The sequence below is a fragment of the Clinocottus analis genome, unplaced genomic scaffold, assembly GCF_023055335.1.
Source record: "Clinocottus analis isolate CAN_PGR_092001 unplaced genomic scaffold, fCliAna1.0.p SCAF_5, whole genome shotgun sequence".
Taxonomy (NCBI): Eukaryota; Metazoa; Chordata; class Actinopteri; order Perciformes; family Cottidae; genus Clinocottus; species Clinocottus analis.
This window is the reverse complement of record NW_027176207.1, coordinates 7,633,400-7,659,889: the sequence shown is the minus strand read 5'-3', so window position 1 is coordinate 7,659,889 and position 26,490 is coordinate 7,633,400. Positions and strand designations below refer to the sequence as shown.

General features: G+C 42.4%; 1 protein-coding gene across 1 annotated transcript; it reads right to left on the bottom strand.

Moving 5' to 3' along the window:
- Positions 1-3,313: 3,313 nt before the first annotated feature.
- Positions 3,314-26,162, bottom strand: kdm6bb (lysine (K)-specific demethylase 6B, b). Its single transcript, XM_068600417.1, has 22 exons — positions 26,020-26,162; positions 23,533-23,675; positions 20,469-20,499; positions 19,877-20,000; positions 17,603-17,659; positions 17,213-17,432; positions 16,868-17,107; positions 16,540-16,695; positions 16,165-16,428; positions 12,828-15,397; positions 12,602-12,728; positions 10,858-10,963; positions 10,000-10,205; positions 8,519-8,673; positions 8,362-8,430; positions 8,126-8,274; positions 7,862-7,976; positions 7,358-7,545; positions 7,052-7,193; positions 6,835-6,961; positions 6,559-6,729; positions 3,314-5,824 (listed from the first exon to the last, which is right to left on the bottom strand). Exons 4-22 carry the CDS (start codon positions 19,993-19,995, stop codon positions 5,801-5,803), a joined length of 5,205 nt encoding a protein of 1,734 aa, XP_068456518.1. The 5' UTR covers positions 19,996-20,000; positions 20,469-20,499; positions 23,533-23,675; positions 26,020-26,162; the 3' UTR covers positions 3,314-5,800.
- Positions 26,163-26,490: the final 328 nt, after the last annotated feature.

The following is a 26,490-nucleotide window of genomic DNA, read 5'->3' as shown; positions in this document are numbered from 1 at the left end:
TACGGGGTTTTAACATATTGCTACTTCATCTTTATTTGTACGCATGTCTGTGGACAGAGGCCGTCTCGAGAAAGCTCGTCTGATTTTAAAAATAAATCATGTGATAAAATGAAGCTGTCATATTTATGTTTGACTTGATGTTGTGTCACATGCAGGAGGAGGTGCAGTGCATGCATAAGCACTTCTGTGTCTGTGTGAAACATACATTGAGTGAAGAAATTATTAGAGTATCCTTCATGTTTAACTGTTTAAAAGTATTTGCGGACATCAAGGCTTATTTAAAACAACACACTTTGTTATCAAAGATATTTTTATTGGGAACTTTATATTGTTGTTGAAGGGTAGATGTATAATTACAAATAATTAGTTTCACATAACATTTTGTCTTGAAAAATTTGAAATACATCTTTATCTAATTTATTCTTTTCATCTGAGACCTTGTACTTGTGGCCACTAGAGGTCGCTGTTGGCTCTTTTAGGTCTATGTGAGCAATTTTGCCCTCTAGCACAGGCTGTATCCCTCCAGCGTTCTATTTCACTCAATGTGAGGTGAGGCTATTGTTTTCTGTTGCTATAGTTTGTGATATATTATTAATTATTCGGCAAAAATGTTCTATGCAATGTTAAATACTTAAAAGCTACATGAAAGCTAAATGAAAGCGACGCGGTCTGTGAAATGCCAGCTTAAACTAGCCTGTGGCTATGACTCAGTGTGAGTTAGTTATCCCTAACACTTTAAAAATGCATTTGTTTGACTTAAAGCAAGATCCACACTAAGTGTCCTAGTTCAACATTTCTCTGCAAAGTATGTAAACAATTTCAATTAAAAGCTATAGTATACTATGTTAAAACCCATGTAAAAGCCATAGAATAGGATGTCGAAAACAAAAAGACAAAGTATGACGTAAAATGTAATAAAAGAAAGCTGAGAAGAAATCAACATGATGAAAGGTTATTTATTGGCAAATTGGCCAAACTATACCTAATTTAAATGTTATTGGACAATTATTTTAAAAATATCTTTGATTAGATTCATTGCTAGAAAAGCCTAATAATATTGAACTTGGGACATAAAGACAATGTTTATATTAAGAATTACTAAAAGAACTCATCCACTTGGACACACCAGACTCATATATCAGAACCATTTATTGCCAAGTAGGTTTACACGTACCAGGAATTTGTAACTGTTGGAAGAAAAACGTATTCACGCTTAATCAGTTACTGTTTCACCGTTATATTCAGAATCATATGAACTATTGTAAGACCTGTGACTTCTCATTGAACTTTTCCTCGTTTAAACTTACACACAAACATGGCATAGACTGGGGAATCTGTATGTCTGTGTCTGAAAGAGCGTGCGTTTCCTTTGTTATCATATGACCATTCCTTGCAAACCACTCTATGTGTTGATGGAGGGTGGGGGGGGGGGGGGGGGGGAGAGAGAGACGTCATGGGGGTTTTTGTTAGTGGGTCATGATGTCTATTTAAGAGGTGGTCCTTTGATAAATCGAGGAGCAGACTTGGATATGCAATTAGTAAAGTAACACGTTGTATCTGCTCCTGTATCTCTGCTGCTTCCTTGCAACAAATAAATGTTCTGATTAATAGTTTTACCACCAGGTGTCAGGTAAATTTTTCAATAACACTTAACATTTACTAGTAAACATTTAACATAAAATAGAGTGCAATAAAAAAAGTGCATGAATATTTACAGTAGTGAATATTTACAGTTGGATTTAAATAATACAAATTGAAGTTAAGATAAGAATAAAGTGCACAGAATGAAGTGGCTATGTGAAAGTGACAGTGTAAGGTAGGTGGCAAGTGTGTTTAAATAGGTGTGGATGGATGGGGTCGGCGACAATCTTCAGCGCTCGCTTCAGAATCCTGGGAGCAAACAAGTCCTGGAAGGATCACCGTCTCGGCAGAGCGGATGATGCGCCGCAGTCTGCCCTCGTGCCAGACAGTGATGGAGGAGCAGAGGATGGACTGATGGCGGTGTAGAAGTGTACAATCATTTTCTTTGGCAGGTTGAATGTATTCAGCTGCCTCAGGAAGAACATCCTTTGCTGGGCCTTTTTGATGATGGAACTGATCTTCAGCTCCCACTTGAGGTCCTGGATAATGATGGAGCCCAGGAAGCGGAAGGACTCCACAGCGTCGACGGGGGACTCACACAGGATGAGGGGCCGGCTGTGTTCTTCCTGTGTTGTTTATCTTTTCAAACCATTTTCTCGGGCACATGTGCTGTTTTGTCCACTGTTACAAAAAAGTGGATGATGATCGATATAAGAAATATGTCTTATCTGCAATATCTGCATTTTTTAAATGCTTTTAGTCACATGAAACTTTTGATTTGTGTGTATTTATAACAAGCGTCATAGTTTTCCCCTTTGGAGCATATTTAAGCAGGATCACTACATTTTAATTAAGAACATGTTCATTTTACACTTAAAACTACCTTTCCTTTTTCTTATGATTGTATGATCAATAGTGTTGCCTTCAAACACCTTATTGCCATTCTTTTGCATATTAATGTGCAGAATGATTAAATATTCATATTATTTGTGACTTTCGGATATTCTTCCTTAAAAAATGTAGAATAAAAATTAATTTTGATATGATCGTATGAAGTCAATATCAGCAGGCAGCCTGGAAATACCAGTTGCCATCAGCTTTTTCACTTCTCCAACAAACAGCAGAGGGCGCTTCTGCTTCACCTTAAACAGAGCTTTGAAGAACATATTTAAATGATAAGTGAAAGAAAAGAGTAGAATAGTTTATTGCATCAGTAAAGATCAACAGAAGGCGAACACACAGTATCTGAGAGTAGATGTCACACCAGTGTCAGTATTTTTCTACAGCCTCCGTCACACACTCTTCCTTTGAAACCACCATGTGGTCATAAAACATTCTCTCTGCAAGACTTTGAGTCATGATTCGCATTTTCACATCGATTATGTACTTCATATGTTGGGGTTGAAAATAAATTTCTCAGATCACATGCAAAATTGTTTTGAATCATCCAGCAATGTTTTTAAAAAAAAATGAAATTGTGACATCTGCATCCCTTCATCCCCAAGAACTGATAACATATTAAGGAGAGCCTGCCTGAATACAGACAGATTCAAATTCTCCACACCAGAAGTCAACAATGTCCAAAGTGGGAGACCACGACCACAACCACGCCCGCTGGTGTGGAAAGTTGTGTGAAGAAGTGAGACGACAGAGAGGATCAAAGGCAACAACTCATTGTTGAATAATTTATCAAAACATTTTATTTTCTTCAACAACAATACAATATGTCACAGAAAAAGAAAATCACATAGGGGTTTAAGACAGGTCTGGCTCAGGTTTTCTTCTTTGTCAGTTCTTTTTTTTTAAACAATAAGTGCAGCATAAATCAAACAAGTCAAGAGGAAAAAGAACATTATTACATCAAATAATACTAATAATGAGGACAAGACACAAAAACAAAACCTCAACATCATTGAAAGTCACATCCCTAAAAGTCTTTGCAAAAGTGTCAAGAATTACAACTACTACTAATGCTCATCATAAAACCACGACTGCCTCACAATAATTGAATATGAATTTCATAAAATGGACAAAACATTTGTAAAAGATTTTGTATTCATCTGTTTGATACAGTACAAAGACATCGTTCCATTTCTTTTCCCACCAAACTGTGTTGAAATGGTTCTAAGCACCAACAGGTTGTTTTGGGTTGCACCGCTGACGTATGAATGCTGTTTAATGAGGGGCATCGAGGCAAGGAGGGGTCTAGCACCATGAAAATTACACCGCCTCCTGATTGCACTTCCCCTATCCACACATTATGACCTCACTACATTTTTAAAATACCTTGTAGCCCCTTATCAAGTGAAGTAACCTTTGATATGCAATAAATATGTAAGAAAACCACAATGTACAGTATAAATAATGTCACAATTTACAATCTTCCATTTTCTCTGTAATCCAAAATACAGAAACTGACAACAAAAAGAGGTATAAAAGTGGGAAGAAATTTCCATTGCAGTAATTTAAACTAGAGTGAAACCGGATATTTGTTGGGCGTATTATAATAGAGCACCAACAAAAACAAATGACAGGAGAACATATTTGACCATATACAAATTAAATTTTTGATTGAGAGCAAAACTACATAAGTCTTCTAGTGAACCTGAAAACAGTTACATTATGTACAGTAAATGGTGTGCACAGACTAATGAAGGCAGGGCTACAATGTGAAGCAGCCACATGGTTTTCATAGTGTTTTTAGTAGTAATGATGAACCTCTATTCAAATGATGAAATGGATCAAACTTGAGCCACCAAAAATGTGAATGCGAGTACAGTCCAGTGGAAGCAGAGCTTTTTAGTAGCACCTCACCTTTGCATTATAACATTATATTTAAAGCCAAAGGTTAGAATATGCAGTCCCAACAAAATTAGACCTTTTATTTTAAAGAGCTGTCAAAATGTTGGGGGGGAGGGGCGGCAATAAAACACAATGACCAGGTCTTTCTTCTGAAGTCTCAATTCATGTGCTCTTCAACATGTTCAACGGTAAATGCAGCACATGAAACCCCCGGCAGTGCATGGAGCCTCATCAGGACAGATGTTTGGGGCAAAATGAAAAACACTGAGGAGGTGTCATTCAGCCTGGTTGTCTATTTGGCCTCATTGGCTTTTGCATTATAAGATTATGATTGTGTGTCTCTTTGGACATATGACCCCCCCACCCCTCTCCCTCTCCGTTCTCCCATCTATGCACACCATTGTGTATCCCATAAATTCATTCACAATTTACAATTACTTATTTTCTCTGTTATTTAGAAACAAAAACATAGCAACAAAAGGAGGTAAAAAAACTGGAATTGTTTTCCCGTTCCAATAATACAAATTGGGTCGTATCATAAGAACCACACTAGAACGCAACTATTTATCTGGGAAAAACTCCCCCCCCCCCCCCATGTACATACTTTATTTTCTAAGAATGAAACCATATTAGTCCTCTATAAACCCGTATTTTAGAGAAACTGACTTTTCAAAACTTTTCTTTTTAAATATGTACATAAATCATTATTTGTTTGTTTAATCCTCTAATTACCTCTCCTATAAATACAGTTTGCAAGGCCAATGTGGTGTACTAATAGGCTGGTAAAACTTTGTAAGTATCTAACGGGAATAAATTAGATTGGAATAGCACCTCAAAGAGTATACAGACAGGAATTACAAATGTCAGAGTTTACCTGAATACCAAAGAAAAACCAAGAGGAACCAATACGATGCCAAATGTGACAATCAGCTACTTCTCCTGTGAAGCGATTCCCCTGCTGGTACAACAGAATCACAGCAAATTCATGGACATATAGAATAACTAGATTGGTATAAAAAGGTTCTACGGAATTTGCATAAAAGTACCTGAATTTAAACACAGAACCGGCTACTTGACGCTTTTGAATCACAGCAGTGTCCGTTGAACAATAAACCTGATTTTCAGTGCTAACAGTGCTCACATTGTTTTTGTACATGTCTGAAATGCTTTTCATGAAAAGTACCAGTCTAGTCATTCTATTTCAAAACACACGTCCAATCAGCAGCTGGCATGGGGAAGACAGTGAGCTATAGTTGGATTGGCTGAGTATCCATACCTTATTGTGTGATGTAAACAATACTGAGTAAACGTGATTGGCTGATTCAAAGAGTGTTTGCAAGAATAGATTGCCTTGGAGACAACATTTGTGCTGCCATCAGAGTTTTGGTTATGGCTGAAAGACACCGCAAAGGAGTCCTCACTTTGAAAAGGGTGCTGGAGCCTGAAAGGGGGAGAAAAAGAGGGAGAGACAGAGCTCAGCTGGCCACTTAAAGAAGCTAAGTGTGTTTGTGTGTGTGTGTGTGTGTGTTTGTGTGCGTGTATGCTTGCAGTGGTGGTTTGGAGATATTTAGGGTCCAATTATGAATTACAAACAATGTAAACAATGCATCATCAAATATCTAACATGCACAAAATAGTTACCATAACTTATTATTATTATTTCCTTCTAATGTTTTTGCAAAAATATTATGACGCCATACGCCATATTGGACTAATATTGTTTCCCCCATCACTTAGAGCTACTTTAGGGAGGGATATCTTCTTCACCGGTATGGACAGAAGGAATGATTACACCAACAAAAAAACTTTCCGCAGCAATGATAATGTTAACCTGGAAAAACACACACACATACGTATTCACTGTAATGGATTTCCAATGGCAAGTAAGCTTCAAGCTGATATTCATATTGTGAACATGAACTGAACCAATCTGTGACGCGAAGAAAGGAAATCAATCTCGAATCCAAGGGTGGTGTTAAATCAATTAAACTTCTATTCTTCTGGACTAATACATTGAAAAAACATTTTACTCATGATTTTTTGCCATCAGATTTTAACTTTGCTTTGCTTCACTTTACCGAAGCAATATGGAGTCCTGTTTGCACCTCGTCTGCCCTCAGATGTTCTCAATAGGTACTTTGGCTTTACGCTTAGTGCTTAGAAAGGGAGACTGACCAGCGTGAAGGTGTCGTAGCTTCTCGTCAGCTCCTCCATCCGATACTGTTCCAGCACCACGACTCCCGCCAGCGATGGGCTCTTAGCTCGGGCACAGTCCTCACAGTGCACCACGTAGCTCTTCTTAGTGCTGTTCTCACTGGTCACCAGCAGGAGATCGAACACCTCCACCTGCATCGACACAGTTTATATCACGTCCGTAACGCACACAAACGCACAATTTCCTGTGCAGACAGACAGCGAGGGCCAGGAGGCCAAGGGAACGGAGGCACTCACATCACACTCATTGCAGTAGTAGGGTGGCTCGTCCTTAACGCGACTCTGGTAGGAGATCTTCTTCCCCGCAGCCACTAGCTGCTCTCTCAGTATCTGGATATGCTTGATGGACTGCATCAGGCAGTGTCTGAAGAAGGTGGAGCAAGGCACAGGGAAATATGTGAACAAACCTACGCTCACACACTCACACTCAGAGGCGGGCAAAGACGCATCTTACTTGATCATCTTGTAGGTTTCCTGATCGGTGATCTTGATGGTGCGTGCCACATTCCAGGAAACGTGGATCATAGGAACGATCGACTTCACCTTCTTCACCTCGTTCCACTCGTAGCGCTCCAGGGCGAGTTGGTATTGGTACGCTGGGAGAGCGAAAAAAGCAACAACACAAAACAGTGGTGAGTCTGAAAGTAGGCAGCATATTCAACAGTGTATTTAAGCTGTAGCTGACACACGTAGAAACACCTGCATGTCAAGCTTTAAGCTGCTGTTTTCCCCCTATGTTGTGGTCCTTGCTGTAACTTACAGTTGAGTGGTCCCACATTCCAGGCGATGTTGTTGCACCAGCCCACCGCCTGGACCCAGTGCACAGTCCCCGCATTGATCCACACCAGGTCTCCAGGCCTCTGGATGAATCGGTACACAGGAATGTTGGAGCTGTAGAGGTCTTCAAGGACTGGCCACCAGGACCCTGTTAGGTAGTCTACACCATGCCTGAGGGAAACAATGTACAACAATGATATTTAGCATGCACAGATACTATAGCTCATTATTGTCTCCGCCAGGAGATAATGAGCTGCTGAGGGCTGGTGTACATTTCTATGTCTGACATTATTAATCTTGCATTCTGCTGCACCGAACTGCATTATAATCTGGGTGCTCATCTATGGCTGCATGCTAAAAGACACAAACTGCGAGTTGTATTCATTCGGTCAAACATTACAGCGGTGGACGTTGCGGACACTACTGCTCTCGACTGAATGCATCATGCTTGTCGCTACACGGGCTCTTAACCAGCCTCTTCACTCACTTCTCACAGAACTTGTTGATGTCGTCCCAGTAGTGCTCATGAACAGCAAACCACTCGCAGTCACCGGGCCCGATATTGATGTTGACAGAGCAGAAGTTGTTGTTCTCTTGATGACCTAATTAAAAGCGCAAAAAGTCAGTTTATTCAAACACTTTAGCCGAAAACATCAATCAGGGGTTTACTAGCTGCTGATTGTATTGTCAGACACACACACACGCACACACACACACACACACACACACACACACACGCACACGTACTGACCTGGCGTGCGGCTGCCTGGGACCTTCATGTAGAGCTGGACAGTGTTCATGCCCAGGATGGTGTGACCCACGTGACTCAGCATGTTGTTGCTGGATTCCACGCGCATGAACGCTGGAAGCTTCAGCAGCTCCTGCAGCTGAGGCTTCCACCTTATGAGAAACATATTATGGATAATGTGAGACAACAAAGGACCCTCAGTGGGGCCAGTTTAAACGAGTTGAATGACATAATTTCACCTTTTAGGGTCAGATAGATCAATATTTGTCCCAAATTTGATGATCTTTCCAGCGGTTTTCTGCTCTGAGCTGTGGAACAGAACAAAGCCTGAGTTGTGTATTGTTAACACAGTAAAACTGAATTCCTTGTACAGCCGGGACACCGGTTTGTGCTAACCTGGTTGTGCTGTTGGAGTTAACAGGTTGGGCTTTGGTGAAGAAGGTAGTACAATTGGCTTTAATGTTGGTAAATGTCAGAGCAGCTTTTGTAGCGGCTGTTGTATCTGAAGAATCCTCCTCTCCTTCTTCTTCATTCTCGCTCTCCTTCTCCTCCTGTAACACATCTACATGAGCTTAGCTGACAGGTTGGCCGACAGCTAAAAAAGGTTGCATTGTTAGCTTCGTCCTGGAAAAAGAGGATGTAAAAATACATCAGTATTTAGCTACATTATGTGTGGATGTCAATAGTCAATACAACTGTGACAGCTGACGATTAACGGAAAAACATAAATGCACTGAAAGAGTCAATTTACCAAAACTGGTTTTCTGTATTGCTGTAACAACTTGACAGACTCACATCAAACAAAGTGAAATAAGTGTGCAACACAACTCTAACCCTGTTTCTCATTGGCAAGTGTAAACAGGGCTACATGTCATTACTTTTTCCTAACACTATACTATGATCAAAACAACTTATCGAAACTTACTGAAAGCTCAGGAGGCATCACACACCAGAGATGATTCAAAGAAAGACTTTCAGTACACTCTTATTATCTAAATAATCCTCACTCAAGAACGACATGTATTCTTATTCAGAAGCTGTGAGGTTGAGTGCTCCTCGTTGGATTCACCAACATACTGCAAACTTTAACTGAAATAATCACTTTCAGTTGTTCCAATGAATGATGCCCGTTCACAGGGAGATGAACATTTGTGACAATCGATCGTTAGCATATTGATAACCTTAAAACTCCTAAAAAAACTATAAGAGAGGTGGTTAAGTGGGATTTGACAGTTATGTATATACAGCAGTGGTTCTCAACCTCTTTTCAGTGATGCACCGCATGTAAAAGCATTTTTGGCTGAACAAAACATGTAATACACATCGATGAGCCATCAGTGTCTGATTTAAATATATATATCATAGAATATATCAAATTAAATTTAGGATGCTCATTTTCTTAGAAAATCTGCAGTGCCTTCACGTACCCCCATTTGAGAACTATTGATGTACAGTATATTAGATGAGAGAATATCATAAAGTCTAAAGTCGGTGATGTTTAACTGTCGGTGCAACAGAGGATGATACTGGAATGAGACTCCGAGGTAGCTGTCACAGTGACAAATGGGCCAAATATGCAAATTATAAGGATGAAATCATAAAATCTTTTAAAATGTTAATTGCAAGCCATGATAATGACGATTGATTTTGCATCATATCCAAAATCCAAATTATTTATGATTTGTTTTTGTCCTGCCACAAACTCTCTTGCAACTCCCTCATTAATCAGGATAAATCAGTCTGTACACGAGGTTCCCCATTGAGGCCAAATGGAGCATACATTTACAATGCCTTTGATTCTATCCATTTCCACTTAAATAAAAAAAACATCTGTGTACATGTGTGTTCATGTGTTGGCCATGAGGGAAAATGTCTACCTGCAGGCTCTCCTGGAAGCTTGAAGCCTGGTACTGAGCATATTTATCAATGGTGGTGTGTGAGCGGCTGCTTTCGCAGGGCCACGTCTGCGCAGAACCACTTAAATCCCAGTTCTCATCAGCGGGCTGCTGGACCTGAGTCCTCACTTCCACTGAATGCTCCGCATTGGCCTCGACCAAAGATTTGGTGGAAAACAGACCAAGGTCTCACAAAGGAAAGCAGAGAACAGAGATTATTGTCAGATAAACCAGAATGTCTTGCTTTTTGATGATATATAATTGTACAGTTCTCAAGGCATTGGTTGTTGCTCTAGTTCTGTTGCATTCATTAAATTAAGCTGAACATATTTCATAGAGCAAAGTAAGAGAGAGAAACAGGTGTAAACCCTGAAATCAGATCAGTTTACAGCATTTATACTTATAAAACAAGCGAAAATATGGAAACACGTTCAAATTAATATCAAAGTGCAGCCTACTGGTGGCCTAGCCATCCCGTCATGGTTGAGCATACGTGGTCTGTATTCAATAATGGATCATGAAGACACAATTATGACTCAGAGAATGTGGAACTGTATTTTGCAGAACATTTCTCAATTATCTCTAATGTCAAGTGTAAAATATCAGCTGCATCTAAAATAGTCCCCAGTTTTATGATATGTTACATTTATATCTGAATAGTCAACAGCTCCTTTCCCTTTCCCTGCATCACAATTATCATAAAAACAATGAACAAAAGGCCCTAATCGTGGCCAATGTGTTACTAATCACCAAAAACTCATTTAGATTAAATGGAATTTCATAAAGTGAGTAACTGGAGTGGGGTAAATTAGCCGAGAGGAGTACGGTGGATAAACTTACTAAGGCGAAGAGAGCCGGCAAGGCCTCTGATGACAGTCACCGCATTTTTGGGATCAGTGCAGAACTGAAGCAGAACCGGAGAGAAGGCGTCCCTTTTGCTCTCCAACTGCAGAAGGAACGCAAAATAATTATGAACATTTGAACATGGTGACAGAACTTATTTATTTGTTTTGAAAACAAATGAAAAATACTGACAGTAGGTTGGTAACGTGTAGATGTCTTGAAACAAGGTATGATAAGGCAGCTCTCTCTGCTGCTATCGAGAAAACAATCCAAGACATAATTCAAAGATTTATGGCGGTGATTTACTAATTTCTTAATTCATATGAGAACATATGATAAGCCCCGGGGTCTACAGCCATGCTAGGGTCTCACTGAGGCTGTATTTAGGGAGGCCCATTGAATATCCCAATAATTTAAAAAAAAGTCTCATTTTGTCCAACAGCCAATATATATATATATATATATATATATATATATATATATATATATATATATATATATATATATATATATATATATATATATATATATATATATATATATATATATATATATATATATATATATATATATATATATATATATAGTTCCTACAATACAAACTTCTGTGCAACATGACAGCATCTTCCCATATCGCATAATTCATTTTTTTCTTACAGCCATGAATATCAGGATATTATTCTTACCCTAAACACAGCTATTCTCACTCCTCATACCTAAACAACAAAGGCAACAAGTATGAAGAGGCAATGGGGTGGCTCATGCCTTTGATAGTAAAAACAACAACAACAATTGTAACAATGGGCATCCAGTCGGGCAAGTTCAGTTGAGACAACTATACTTTTGCCTTCTTACAGCCAAAGTGCATTTCTCCTGAAGTTTATTTCTGTCATTCACGCCTCTCACTCTTAATTTCCTTGCAGTTCCTAGCAGTTTGGGACATCCTCCCGCACCTCCTCTGCCGATTTCTTACATATTCATCATCAGTCGACCAATCTTAGCACTCATCAGCCGCTACCAACAGCGTCTGGGCTCCACAGGGTTTGTACCTCGCTGCTGCTGAAGGCAGACGCCCCTCGATAACAAATCTCCCTGTTGAGGTCTAAGCGCATATGACCTTGTCAAGACTTTTGACAAACATCATCTGTTAAAAAAAAACCAAAAGATCTTTTCTTCATTTACTTATCTCTCCTGACTGAAAAGGACATTTTTCAGACTATTGGGGTTTCAGACTAATCGGGCAGTCCCTCTTCGGTATTGAGGGAGTTAATGCTTTGAGCTAAATGCTGACATCAGCATGCTAACATGCTAACGATGACAATGCTAGAATGCTGAAGTAATGTTTACTGAGTTTAGTGCGTCAGCATACTAACATTTGCTAATTAGCCACTAAACACAAAGTACAGCTGAGGCCGATGGGAATATTTTGTCATGAAGTGTTAAAATAATACATTTTCTTGTGAAGATACAAGGTTAAGGGATCCCCGAGGGCTTTCCTGCTGGGAACATGAATGTCTGTACAAAATTGCATGCCAATCCATCAGACAGTTATCAAGATATTTCATTGTGGAGCGAAGTGGCACACCAAATGACGAGCGTCCAACCTACAGTAGAGGCTGACGTCGCCGTCCATAGAACCATACCTATAGCATGGCTAAAAACACGTCGTTAGGATTCAATACGTGATGATGCCACTTGTTGAGCTGGATCCCATTGGGTATGCTAATCTGCATGGACTCACATAGATGCTCGGCGTGGGAGGGTTAAGCTTTTCTCGAGGAATGGGGATCTTGGTGGCAATGTTAGGTTTTACAGAGAAGGCGGGAAGCAGGAAAGACTCCTTGAACTTCCCCTTCACCCTCGGCCCTCTGGAAAAATATGAGAATAAAAGAGTAACAACTTAGATGTAAAACTTACATAAATAAAAGAAATGCCCAAATTAGGAGTGTCTTTGTCAGAGTACTCACTTGCAAGCTCTGACCACTTCAGCGCCCGTGTTTTTAATGCTGATCTTGGAGAGCGGGATTCTTTGCTCCTCCACCTCCGATATGTTGAATGTTTGTCTTCCAGCGCTCTCCACCTTAATCAAGAGGATCTTTAGCTCCTTAGACAAGCCCATGGACAAGGCTTTCAGTTTCATAGGGTCAACTGGAGCTGCTGAGCGGAGCGGTTTGCTGGCTAGTGTGGTCACACATATTTTGGATGGATTGATAGGTAAAGTTGGCGCTGGGTTTATGGTCTTGGTTTTTACGGCTGCTGGGGATATCTTATTTTCAAACTCTTCCTTCTTCTCGGTTATGATCTTCACGTCGGCGTACCCAGTGTTCACTTTTTCTTTCTGGATGTGGTTGTCATGTAGGGTTTGGTTTTCCTGAGAAGTCTGGCCCTTCTTACAATCTTTGAGATGTTTGGGTGACTTTCTGGAGATGACGAGCACCGAGGACGAAACATTTTTTTCATCCAAATCCCTTATTTCATTTGCTTTGTTTTTAGAACAGATGACGCTGCTTTCTTCCGTCTTTATCTTAATCTTGATCTCTCCTTCGCTCTCCCCATCATTAACCTTTTGTTTCCTCTTCCTGTCTGTGCCCAGGCGTTCTGTCTCTTCACTGTGTCCTCTCTCTTCCTTGGTAGAGAGAGTAATGAGGCTGGTGAAAGAAGCTGTGTGTGTTGCGGTAAGTCTCAGCTTTGCACTCAGGGAACCATCCAAAAGAGATGACTCGTTCCTCTCAGAAAGGAGCTTTATATCCTTCCCCTCTTTGATCTCTTTCACATTGGTCTTGATTTCCTCCTGCTTCACCTGCACAGCCGGGGCGTCCCTGAGACGCGTCAGACTCTGGGTTTTTAAAAATGTGGAGGTAGAGTGAGTTGGTGACTGATTACTGGATTTGGAGGACGCTGTAAGGTCGCACTGTGGGGAGAAATCCTGGTGCTCATGAATCTCCGGCCCCAATTCAAGAGAAGAGGAGTACTTCACTCCTCTCGTGGAGCCCGCAGGAGGCCCCCCGAAGGGACCGCCTCGACATGTGACCCGCTGGCCTCCGAGAAAGGTGGCCAGGCTCTTGAAGACGTCATCCAAACCCGTTTTCAGAGAGGTTTCCCGGCTGCTGTCCATCTCTTCTTCCTTCTCTCCATCAGCAACTTGTTCCATTGCATGAGGCAGGTCACCGAGTTCAGACATGCCATCGTTTGAATAATCAGCCAGCGTGCTTTCACAGGGCTCCTTATTCATACCATCAGTGCTTTCACTGTCGGCAGGTGGAGGAGAGAAGCACTGGGTGGGGCTGGGCTGGAGGACAGGTCTACTCAACACTCCCTTCTGTAGATCCTCTTCATCTTCTCCCAGACTTGATACTGGAGAGCCTTGCCAGCTGAGAACCGGGGGAGTGTTGGAAAGGTTGTCTCCCGTTTCCCTCACAGTTCCCACAGGCTGAAGGTCCGGAGCGTTGAGAGCTCCTCCCTGCCCACCTCCTTTGCCATGGATGGGCCGCTCTAAGCTGATTGAACATGCTGTGCGGAGAGGTGCTAAGGCTTTAAATAAAAGGGAGGGGAGCGTGTCATCGGGCTTCGCTTTTGGTCGTGCTTCTGATCGAGATGAGACCGTGATGGGCCTCTTGCTGGTCTGTCTGGGGCATGTTTTCCTGGGAAGAGACCGTTTTAGTTGTTCTTTGACGGGGAGTTTTGGAGGAACTCTATTCCTCTTCGGCATTTTGTGATTTTCACATTTTGAGGATGACTGCGGCGAGGTGCAGCTGGGACGAGGAGTGTTTGTGGATGGCCTGTGTGTCCTCTCTCCTCGTTCCCTCCTCTCCCTGTGCTTGTGTTTGGGTGGTAGCTGGCCTTGGTTTTCTGGGGACAGAGTGGAAGTCTCCATTTTACTTATTTTGGCCTCTCCTGAAGCTTTGAGAATAGAGATGGAGGCAAACGTTTCGTTTGCTGTGACCTTAGTTTTCAAGCCTAACTTTCTTTCCCTTCGTGCTGCTTTATCCTTCTTCCTTTTTCTCTCGGCCAACCTTTTTTCCTCTTTTTTCTTATGCCTCTTCCTCTCTTCACCCTTTCTGTTTGTCTTTTGAACTTCACCCTTTCGCTCCTTTTTCATCAGCCTCTCTGTTTTTTTATGTTCTTCCAACTCCTTTTCCGGCTTAAGTGCTCTTGATCTGCCGTGGGGGGACTGTCGTGAGCAGAGCGGCTGCAAGGTCTTTCTATATTTTACATCTGAAAACCTGGATTTTGGACCAGTATGAGATGGGAGAGACGTGGTAGATGTCAGGCTTGGTCTCATGGTGTAATTAGGGCTTCCCTGGAGTTTATGCTGTCCACTGAGGCCAGGGATGAACTGATGAATAATTGATGGATCTTTCCTGCTACTGGCCACCATGTACGAAGAGGGACTGGAAGAAGCATGCGGACTGCTGGCAGAAGAACCTCCATCGTTAGGGCTGCAGAGGGGGGACGAATAGGGAGGAGAGTCTGCACCAGAAGACTTGGAGAGGGCTGGATCCCTTGAATTGCCTCTTTGATGAGTGCGCTGAGGTTCCTGCAGAGGATTACATCCGTTGAGAAACTTATTCAGGGATAAGACACTCAATTCATAGAATAGAGAAAAAAAACATGCAGTTTTTTCATGGATGTAAATGTATAATTTATACTTTTTTCATAGAATGGTATACTGCATATTCAAATATTTCAAAAATAATGGAATCACTAAAGAGTTTGGGAATTGCACAAAATGTAATAATGTGGGACAATTTAAGTCCCTATAGGGACAATATCAGATTATGATTTGAAAGCTGTCTGGATTTATTTATGGTGTTCCTCAAGGAACTTTTGGTTTCTTAATGTGGTATGTTGGAGGGATTTTCTTAACTATTTTTATACATTTAAGTGGTCAAAATTGTTACATTTAGCACCAAATATGTGTAACAAATAGTATCAACACAAAGTATTACTGCAATTAATGACAAGCTATGACAAACACTATGTTCTCTATGGATTTATGTCAAGACAACAATGTTAGACACCACCTCTATGTGGCACATACTGTTGGCCTGCCATCTCCCCCGAGAGATCCCCTTCCGTCCTAACAGACAGAAATAGGTCTATTGTAGGGATGGTGGAGGTAGAAGAGGTTTTAATGATATTATTAATATCAACTTGCCTAGTGAAATGGCATAAACTGAAAAGGTATTGCGAGTTGTCAAGTCCAGCTTACAACCTCTGGATACAAATAAAAACACACTTGACTTATTTATTTATTGATACCAACTTTTGTGTGGTCATGCTATTTAAATGTTCATCTCTCACTGTGCTTTGTTGGTGGTGATGGCTCCTTGAGTCCTTGTCCTCAAAAGGGTGCAGCGGCATGTTGTGCGGTAGGGCTCTGGGGTGGCCTGTGTGCCGTTGATAGTAGTAGTGATGGTTTTGGCTGTAAGGCACACGGGTGTGGTCTGCTGGTGATGACAAGATTCTCCGGTCGACCTTCCCATTGCTTCCGTGGTGTGGTGGTCTGCTCCGACAGCTCTGGCTCAGAGCCGCTATGTGTCCTCCCGCTCGCAGTTTCGAGGTTTCCTGCAAATTCAAAAAAGCTAATGATCAAAACAACAACGAAAAAAAACAGACACAAAAAAGACTTGTTCAGTTTAATCTATGAGTGACCATTGACGGACTCTACCAGCTTACCTGTTGCTGTGTTGTTGAGGTCCGGTGGTCATCGTGGTGGAAATGACCCCCCCTTTCATTAGGAGGCTTCCAGTCGTCCTGGTTGCAGCGATGGTGGCGAGGTGGCGATGCGGCATGAGCAAGTGAAGACAAATGCCTTGATCCAGGATGGGATGACTAAAAAGAGAAGCATAAATAACTTGTTATTATTAATATGATTATATTTTAAGTAACCTGTCATACTAGATTGAATTGTACCAACGGGTGGTGCTGTTTCACAGAAATAAAACCCTGTGTACAAATAAATAGGCTATATTTAACAAAAGGAATCAGAGCCAACTAACTCCACCTGATCAGAGTCCCTTCTCCTCTTGGCTAGACAATCGTCCCGAGGAGACAGAGGGTGCTGTAGAGGGGGACTGTGCTGGTGCAGCTGGTCTCGCCGCTGGTGGAGGGCTGGCCGTTTCCACGGTCCTGGTCTGTTGTTTATAATTCTGTCAGGAAAGCTCCTGCTGCAGTCCGAGGCGGCCCATCTCTCTGGTGGCGACTGGAGTTCTCTGTTGTTGCGATGCTGGCGAGGCCCCCCGTGCTAACAGTTGGCAAGAGAAAAGGGGACATAATCAAATGATGACACACTTCTAGCTCCAATAGAACTCTTTTGAAATTAATGTTGTTCTGGTACTGCAGGTCTCACCACATAGTTGTTGCCGTTGCTGTCCCAGTTTGCGTAGCGCTCTCCTGGTCCTGTCAGATAACCGATGTTGGTGCCACCTCGGTTGTGGAACGAGCGTGTGGAGTTGTGATGCCAGTTCTGGGCCTCAAACGACTGCTCCTTTCCCTCCCAGAGACGAAGCGGCTGTCGGTGGCCCTTTGAGAAGACCTTGTCCTGGACATTGTTGACTGTCCTCTCCCCCCTGAGCAAAAGACCAACTTCCCTAAGCTACTATCATGGCACAGGTATTGTACTGCTCTGCTGCTCAAGTGGCAAGTACAAGTGAAGCTGACTTTTCAAGTGCTTTCAGTAGAATTGCATGACAGGACTTTTTGGAGCAAGATGTTTAGTGTAACGTTTGCCCCGACTCACCGATTATGAAGACGACTTGATGATGGATTATGTGATTGATTGCGCCCTCCATAGCACCTGTAATGACAATAATAATAAAAATGTACAGATAATGATGAAGAGTTGAAAATATACAGCCCATAACACTATATATATATATATATATATATATATATATATATATATATATATATATATATATATATATATATATATATATATATATATATATATATATATATATATATATATATATGTATACACGCTCATGCATGTGTGGACAGCATGCACCCGACCCGCAGAGCCACACGGCACCACCACAAGCATGAAGGGAGATCACGAGAAGAAGAAAAAAAAGGAGCTGCTCCTGTTGACCGACGTGGACCGACCCACGAAGCCACTTAAACCACCACGTGGTGAAATTACGCACAAATACGCACCTCAGCTGGCACGCGCCGGCCCTCACTTTCATTGCGCCACAGGGTTTCAGAGACACTCTGACTCGCACGTGCAATAGACTCCTGGGTCCGTGTTTCAAGACGGGTCGGGTGGGTTGCCGACATCGACGCAGACCCCTGACACCCTTTACGTGGGCCTATCCCTGCGCTGGCGACACAACGCGGTTAAGGGGCACTGAGGACAGTGGCGCCGGGAGAAGGGGGCCCCGTCCCCTCCCGGGCAGGGAGAGAAGGCAGCAAGCACATAATCCACGGCCCGGGAAGCGGCGAGGTCAAGGCACGGGCGCTCGAAAGTGCACCGCAGGCGGAGGAAATACGCCCGGCGAGGGCCAGCACAGCAAGGGCAGAACCCAACCCGGTCAGGTCAACAACAATGCATGTTGTCCAAGTCAAACAAACAAAACCCCAGCTCTTGACAGACAAGACATTGCAGCACAGCTGGATGCACGGTGCGACAGCAGCGCACCGTGGCACGGGAAGAGGCCGCAGTTAGAGCGACCAGCAGCCCCAGGCGCAGCAGCAACAACGGCGCTGTGGCTTGTTTATGATTAGATACGACTGCAAATGTATAAGACAGTAACATAATAAGCATTTCACTCACCAGACACACATAAACCTCTGTGGGAAAAGGGTGATCAGTAAGTCCTGAAATTCTGGCTGCTAGGTTTACACTGACGCGGGCCGTATGACCAATCACACGTTATAATGTGTATTTGTGAAAAACAATTACATCACCAAATAGCTATATTTTTCATTTTAAAAAGTGTACTAACATTTTTTTTTTAAATTCTAATATAGCTATAACTTTGTAATTTTGTTTAGGCCTTCAGAGAAAGCTTAGAAAGCCAAAACAGTGTGGGCACCCCTGAACTAGGTTAACCAGCCATCAGTGTCTTTTTTCAAGGGTTAGCTTTGTATAGATGCTCTTTTTTTTGAATATCTATGGTTGATTTCTAATCTTGCACTTTTGTAGCAATGAGACCTCTCTGAATATGGAGTTAATTTTGCATAGCTTGGTAGAAAAGGACTTCTGGTTGAAGAATCACTTATTTGACCTTGATTGTTTTTAAATATCTGTTATTGTTTATAGTGCTATGTTGATGTCACGCAAAATTATTTAGAGACACAATTGCTACTATTGGCAAATTCAAACCTGTCAGCTTCAGACAAAATCATATTCATTCAGTCCCTCTCAACTGCTGCAGCTGAAAAGCTAGATTGCGGCTTCCCACAGCTGCAGCTGAAGAAGTTATAGTTTCATTCACAGGGGTCCTGCTTATTTAAACTGCAGATGGGCTTCTGCTTACAGCTGCAGCTGAAGTAAGATTTGTTTCATGAATATGCTTATCACAGCTTCAGTTAATCAGTCAGTCCCATAAAGTGGTGCTCATCGTGAATAAACCCAGACAACAAAAGATGGAGGCCCACCTGCTGGACTGACCTTTGTTGGGAGAGTTCAAGTCTCAAGTTGTGCCACTATCCACTCCGTATGAGTTTAAATTATCTTTGGGAAGGCTTTGGATGTTTATATTTTTTGTATCTCGGTGTTAAGGGTGTTTATATTGTATCTGCTGTCTTAACTGTTACAGCCAACAACCTTCGACTCCTGTGACGCTGACTGTCGTCTAATTAGAAGACTTGGTTGATGTTCATGACTAAAGATCATAATCCATGAGAAAGTCAAGCAACAAGGAAAAACTATGCAGTAAAAACGAGTACCAACTGTACAGTATCCACGGCATCCGATATGATGCGTGTGGATCTGCGAATGGACAACTGTCCTGTAAGAATGAAAAGGTAACATTGCAGAAGCACGTATTGTGATGGTGCTGCTGACCTTTCTGTGTGGCTCCAGGGACGAATGTTTACAGGAGCCCATTGTCCTCTGTTAGGTCCTCCAGCTGGATAGGAGTCCCATGCGTTACGGCCAGAGTACAGCTCTGCGGGGTGATACATGCAGCCTGAAACACAGATATTGTTTATTGCGCAACAATTTCAACCATTCAAATACCAGGTTATGCAAGACAATGCCCACCACTTTGCATTGAAGCTTTACTCAACGCTTATTTAGAAGACTGCTCCTCTCACTGATTTATAAATTGAAGAAGGCCAACAAGAACGGCCCTGTAATCAAGTAATGTAACATCCAATTACAGCAGTAGGTGAACACTAACGTTAACACCACATGCAGCGACTCACACTAGGGTTATTCAGGGTTTGATGCAAAACCCTTTAACTGCTGTTTTCACTAACAATACAGTTGATGGTAATCTATGGGTTCATAGAGGGACTTTAACACTGTGATTCCATAAAGTGCTAGAGTGGTGCACAAAGTACATGATTGCATGTAAAAATGTCATGCACACACACACACACACAAACAAACAAACGCATACAAACAAAAGTACTGAGACAGAAACAAATGTTACCAGTCTTGGTCTGTGTTTGGGAGGCCCTCCACTTCACCCCAAAAGAGAGAGGAAAAAACAGAGAGAAACATGTATGTCAGCACTATCATTGCTTTTTTTCTGGCGTATCCTCGCGGGTCTGTGATTTACATCGAGGGGCATTGTGTCAGCTTGTGCATCTCTGCTACATTTGATTTCGTCATGCTGTATTTTCTGCTGCACACTGTATCTGTTCAGCTCTCATATCATCAGTCAGCCAGAGCTGCATTGTGCATTCAACCTCTCTCTAATCACTGCTACCCAGCAGCCACCACAACCAGTGGCCATCCAATGAGAGAAAAAAAACAACTAAACATGGCACGAAGAAGAAGGGCCATGGCAACCTCACTTTAAGAGCAAAGCAGAGCAAAATAAAACAAGCTGGGGTGCTGCAGTATTTTCCCCAGCTTACAGTAAAAGCCCTGAGTCCCCGAGCCCCCACGGTTCATCATCAGCTGCTTGTTCATTCGGTCGACGCATATTCCTTTCATTTGCTTAAATGTCACCAATTTACCAAAGTACGGTGTCTTGCTGAGTATTGAACCGCCGCACCAGGTCAGATGTTTGGTCTGTTGTGTCTTGACCTAATTTTAAGTTTTGTCCCAATTTCTTATCCTTACCTCGATTGCCTAATCTGCCTATTTACATTTTTGTTGTTGCCCACCCCAACCAATAGAGCACCAGCCTATTTTTAAGCCCTTTCCTTGAAAATTGCATACACCAAACTGAAAAGGGTGTATCTCTGCAACCACTAGGGCTATTTGAATAATTTAGGCGTTATAATATAACTGAGACTTTGTTCATATACATACACACACACACACACACACACACACACATATACATATATATATATATATATATATATATATATATATATATATATATATATATATATATATATATATATATATATACATATATATACATATATATACATATATATATACACATATATATACATATATATATATATATACATATATATACATATATATATATATATATACATATATATACACATATATATATATACATACATACATACATACATACATACATACATACATACATACATACATACATACATACATACATACATACATATATGTTACTAGTAAAGAGTAAATGAAGATGATAAAGAATGAAAAGGTTTTAGGTCCGCCTAGAAAAAAAGCACTTTCAGGATGATTATTTCTGTAAAATATTGCAGCTGTACGGTCTAACTCTAACCCAAATCATAGCAGAATAAGTGAACATTATTTTTGCAAATGTTGACTTTGATAAAGTGAAGTAGAACAAAGGTAAAGAGGTTTTACTACAGAGAGAATTCAGACGAGGTCTCCAAGATTTGCATATCATGTTCAATACATCCAAATACAGTAATTTCTGTTTTTTTCTTCTTCATAAAACAAGCTATGATTTACAGTTTTATATTGTTGAGTCTGCCCCCCCCCCCCACCCTCCTCAGGGGGGGATGAGTTTTTAAAAGGTTTTAAAATACAGTAGTTGAATTCCATCATTTATTTGACCATTTACAGGACAGATATCTTAATGTCTTGCTGCTGCCAAACACTTTCAGCACTCAGTAGCCTAATTTGGTCTTAAAAATGAGCTGACCGTGTAAAGATCAACTTTGCATGCTAAAGAGAGCTGTACTGTATGGCTGATGGGTTGCACCTCTATATGCATTCGTTTCCCACAGCTATTTATAAATGTCATGACGACATATGCTGTGCAGCATTTTAACCCTCCCTCTTGTGGTGCATTTTACAAGTTTGTTCCACACAGGTTTTGCCTGTGGTTTGCAGATGTGGAGTAACCTTTCCGCGAGTGCTGAATGAGCTAAGTGAGCAACCTCTTCAAGAGTCCATTTCCTACCAGTTGCTAGAGCAACTGAAGCCAGACGGTTCTTCCCACTGAGGCTTTAGGCTTTTTAAAGTCAACTGCATTTAGATTTATTTTTAGAGTAGAGAGAAGACACAAAAGGCAGTTTGGGTACAGAAAATGTTACTTACATGCTTACATGCGGTGAATTAAGACTGGATGCATTTATCCCATGCACTGTGCAATAGACGCACCACCTCTGGTTACATTCCCCCCTGTTCCACCAAAATCTGCTCATTGAGAGACGAGCTCACTGAGCTTCTGCGATGTTCTGCTAATGCTGAAATAGCCAATCTTCATCAAATGCCATGAAGCTGAGGATCTTCGTTTGTGCTTTATTTTTCAGACTTGCCTATTTGTGTTCCTGAGTGTCAAATTGTGTTAATGTCACATCACTGTCACTGTGTGCTTGATTCATGCCAACAACTTGTAAATGGACTCACTGTTTGTGTGGCGGCTACAATTTTTATTTCATTTTTTAGACACAAGTGTTGCAGCTGTCCCGTTTCTTTGACAAAGTAAAGGCACCTCACTGCGCTTTTGAACCAGCCTGCTGCTGATAGTAGTTGAGCAACACTACGCAGGCAGCAGATACACCATCTGCTGTAGACCCTCCCTGTTGCACACATGGACACGCTGTCGGTACAGTGTTGTAGGGGGAGCCGTCAGTCAGCAGCAGCAGCAGCTTAAATTTGATTCTGCAAAACAATGGCTCTGAGCTTCCAATATCAAACCCATCTGCGCAGGGTTAATTCCAGACATCTGGAATCCAGCTCCGCGGCCGAATGATGTCATGTACAAAAGGGGTTAAGTTACTGTTGGGAGAACCCACTGCTTCACAGTGAGATACGTCGAAGAGAAGAATGTGCAATGCAAACAGTGCAATGTTCCTGACTTGTGTGGTGAAATATTTGTGGACAAATGACGCGATGCGTATTCATTTCTTCCACTTGTGCCGGTGGATAATGGTCGTTGAAACTGATCGGGTATACCTGCTGTCTGAACCCCTTAGTCTGCTGCCTCCTTTTCCCTCTTGTCACCAGAGAGGGGTATCCGTGCATCCTTCCATGTCTCAGCTGGAAGCCTCTGTGACTGTGTAACTACTGTCTTCCTAACCTAATAGTGGATGTTTGTGTTTGTGCACGTGCACCACACTTACCTCACAATGAGCACTGAGAGTAAAAAGGGGAGACAGACTTTGGTCCAAATCCAAATCCGATGATTCCGTCAGTCAGGAATAGCAAGATAGCAGACCAGTGCAGACTTGGACCCCTTTAAATAGACAAGCTCATCCTCCGCGAGCTGGCAAACACACACACCGACACACATAGTAGAGGGAGTGAGGAAATACCATAGTCAGTTGGTGCACAGATGTACAAGACAGGAAGGTCTTATTGTCTCAAATTGAGGGCAAGCGACTCTCCTCCAGCTTTCAAGTATCGCTGCCATTCCCTTCCTTTCTATCCTTGCCTCTCATTTCCTCCAACACATGCATTCACATGCATTTGCACTGTTGCAAGCCATACCTTTTCTAGACAAAGGAAGAGGATGGAATGAGATGTAAGACAGAAGGAAGAGGAAGGATGAGCCAGTAACCTCTGACAGCCTTTCTGTGCTCTGGTTGTTCCTCGGCATGGCCCTGCCCTTTGCCATCTTCACTACTAGATTACAACAAGGCTCCTTTTCTTGCTTGATACCCAATATCCCAGCCTCTTGCTTTCTTTTTCAGGCTATGTGTATGGCTCTGCCTATGCCTCACCCTCCCTTTTCTCTGCACGCTGTGTCCTTGTATCCCTGGCAACCGATGATATCATTTAGTCCGGAGCTGGGAGCAAGGCCTCGAGCAGAGGGGAGTGTTTGCGTGAGAGTGTGATTTTGACATGGGGAGAAAAAAAAGAGGGGGGGGGGGTGTAGTTTAAAGGATTCAATGTATACTTCAACATTTCTCTCTTCTTTTCTCTCTGAAGATGTCTGCAACCATTGTGCAGCTGTTCTGTTTGGCCGAATAGAAAATATGCATATTGTTTAGAGAAGAACTGCTACAGTTCTCTAAATCCACTCCAATTTGTGCACTCAGTCTGTCACATTCTTGCATACCTCACACTATTTAGAGCTGCTTGCTAGCTGCAGTGAACCACTGCAGATGTGCACCTCTTGCTGTGACTTTCCATGTGCGTGTGTGGGTGTGTGTGTGTGGGTCAAGTAGTAAGGGTACTGATCCTATACCATAAAAGGAAGGATGGGCTGCAGCAGACCAGGCCTGTCTCTGGTGGCTCCTTGGCTAGCTAACACAAGAAGCAGAGACATGGAGGGAGCAGATGGAGCAGAAGCGAGAAGCAGACAGATAGACCGGACAGACAACCCCCTCCGAATGCACGTGTGTGTGTGTGTGTGTGTGTGTGTGTGTGTGTGTGTCTGTGTAATTTTATTGGATTCAGCCCTGAAATAGTGGCACGATCACAGACACCGCGTACGCGAATATCAATCACATTTCTAAAAATAACATCCCTGCAGCCCCGCTTCCCTCAGCTCTATCCCCCTTCTCCCTCGCTATAATAGCAGCTTCTCCCGGTGTATGCTCCATAAAGCACAGCCCTCTCTGAGGGGTACTGGAATGTACCAAGGCAAGGTCAAGAACAAGAAAGAGGGGTGTCTTTTGCAAACAATGCCAAATGTACAGCTTTTGTGTGTGTGTGGTCTGTGTGCGCGTGTGCGTACAAAGACTATGAGGCAGGTTAACAGGTTCACAGAAGGTACTGAATGCACATGTGTTCGTGTGTGAGGCAGCTGGCTTGTGTTGGGAACAGTAACCTAGAATCGCACATCCAGGTGGTTACCTAAACTGGCAATAAATCAGCTGGAGGCACACGTTGGATGCAAGCTGTACATTATAAAAAGTAACCCCACACAATCTTTATTTATTCTACTTGACGCAGTTCAGAAAGTAAACAAGTGTGTTTCAATGAAAAACAGAAAGACCCAAAAAGCTTTCAGGCTGAGCCGAACGTTCAGTGGAGCCAAATACTTATGTGACACAGTTTGGACTCAAGATTCATTTAAGACACTAGGTAGCTTCTTACTACTGTACGCCACACACACACACACACACACACACACACACACACACACACACACACACACACACACACACACACACACACTAATATTCAACAGTTCAACGTTCCACAGAGCACAAATGTAACCACAACGCAAGTGTAACCGCAACAGTTCCCCTTCACCACATATTCATCATTTCACATTTCTGCTCTTGCTCTCTGTGTCTTCATGTGAGCACCGTATGTGTGTGTGCGTGCATGTGGCTGTGTGTGCACGTGAGCGTCATGCATGAATGTGCAGCACTGTCTGCAGACACACACACACACACACACACACACACACACACACACACACACACACACACACACACACACACACACACTGCAGTATGTTCCAGGAGAGATCGTTCAGAAAACACACACACACACTGGATACACAGACATTTTTCATGTACACGTACAGAAGAGAGAAGAAAACAGAAAGGCACGCTCGCACCTCTTCCACACAGGTAGATGGAGTAGTGGTATTTACATTCAGACGTATGCAAACAGCACATGAAGCGACTCCTCAGCAAGGCTTTTTCTTTTACCTTTTTTGAGTGTGTGTGTGTGTCTTCGTTCTCTTTGGTCCGCACGCCCCTCTGCTCCCCTTTTCCTCCCTTTCACTCCTCGCCACCTTGTACCACCCGATCCTCTCCTCTGTCTTCCTTTTCCCCCCTCTCCTCTCCACCTCTTCCTGTTTCCACTCCACTCTCTGATGCTCGGGCTCCCCGTGCACACCGATCCATTTACGGAGACCGACGGGGCGGGCCGACAAGCTGCCAATCACAGGGCGCGAGCCAATGAGAGGGGGCAGAATCTCTAATCTGTGACATTTTGCAGCGAGCTGGAGGAGGCATGAGGAGGAGGGGGGCAGCAGACAGAGGCATGGAGGGGCTCTTTATTTCTCTCTTCCTCTCTCTATTCTGTGCGAGAGAGAGAGGGAGAGAGAGAGAGAGAGAGAGAGAGAGAGAGAGAGAGAGAGAGAGAGAGAGAGAGTTGGAACATGGCCAGTAGCCTAT

What these genes read in the sequence shown, in the direction of transcription:
- kdm6bb (XM_068600417.1), bottom strand. Translation starts at nt 19,995, where the DNA reads ATGTATCACCCCGCAGAGCTGTACTCTGGCCGTAACGCATGGGACTCC. An exon ending in CCCTGGAGCCACACAGAAAG is followed by an intron (nt 17,660 to 19,876) that starts GTCAGCAGCACC and finishes TTGTCATTACAG; the next exon opens with GTGCTATGGAGGGCGCAATC. An exon ending in GAAACCTACAAGATGATCAA is followed by an intron (nt 6,962 to 7,051) that starts GTAAGATGCGTC and finishes CACCTTCTTCAG; the next exon opens with ACACTGCCTGATGCAGTCCA.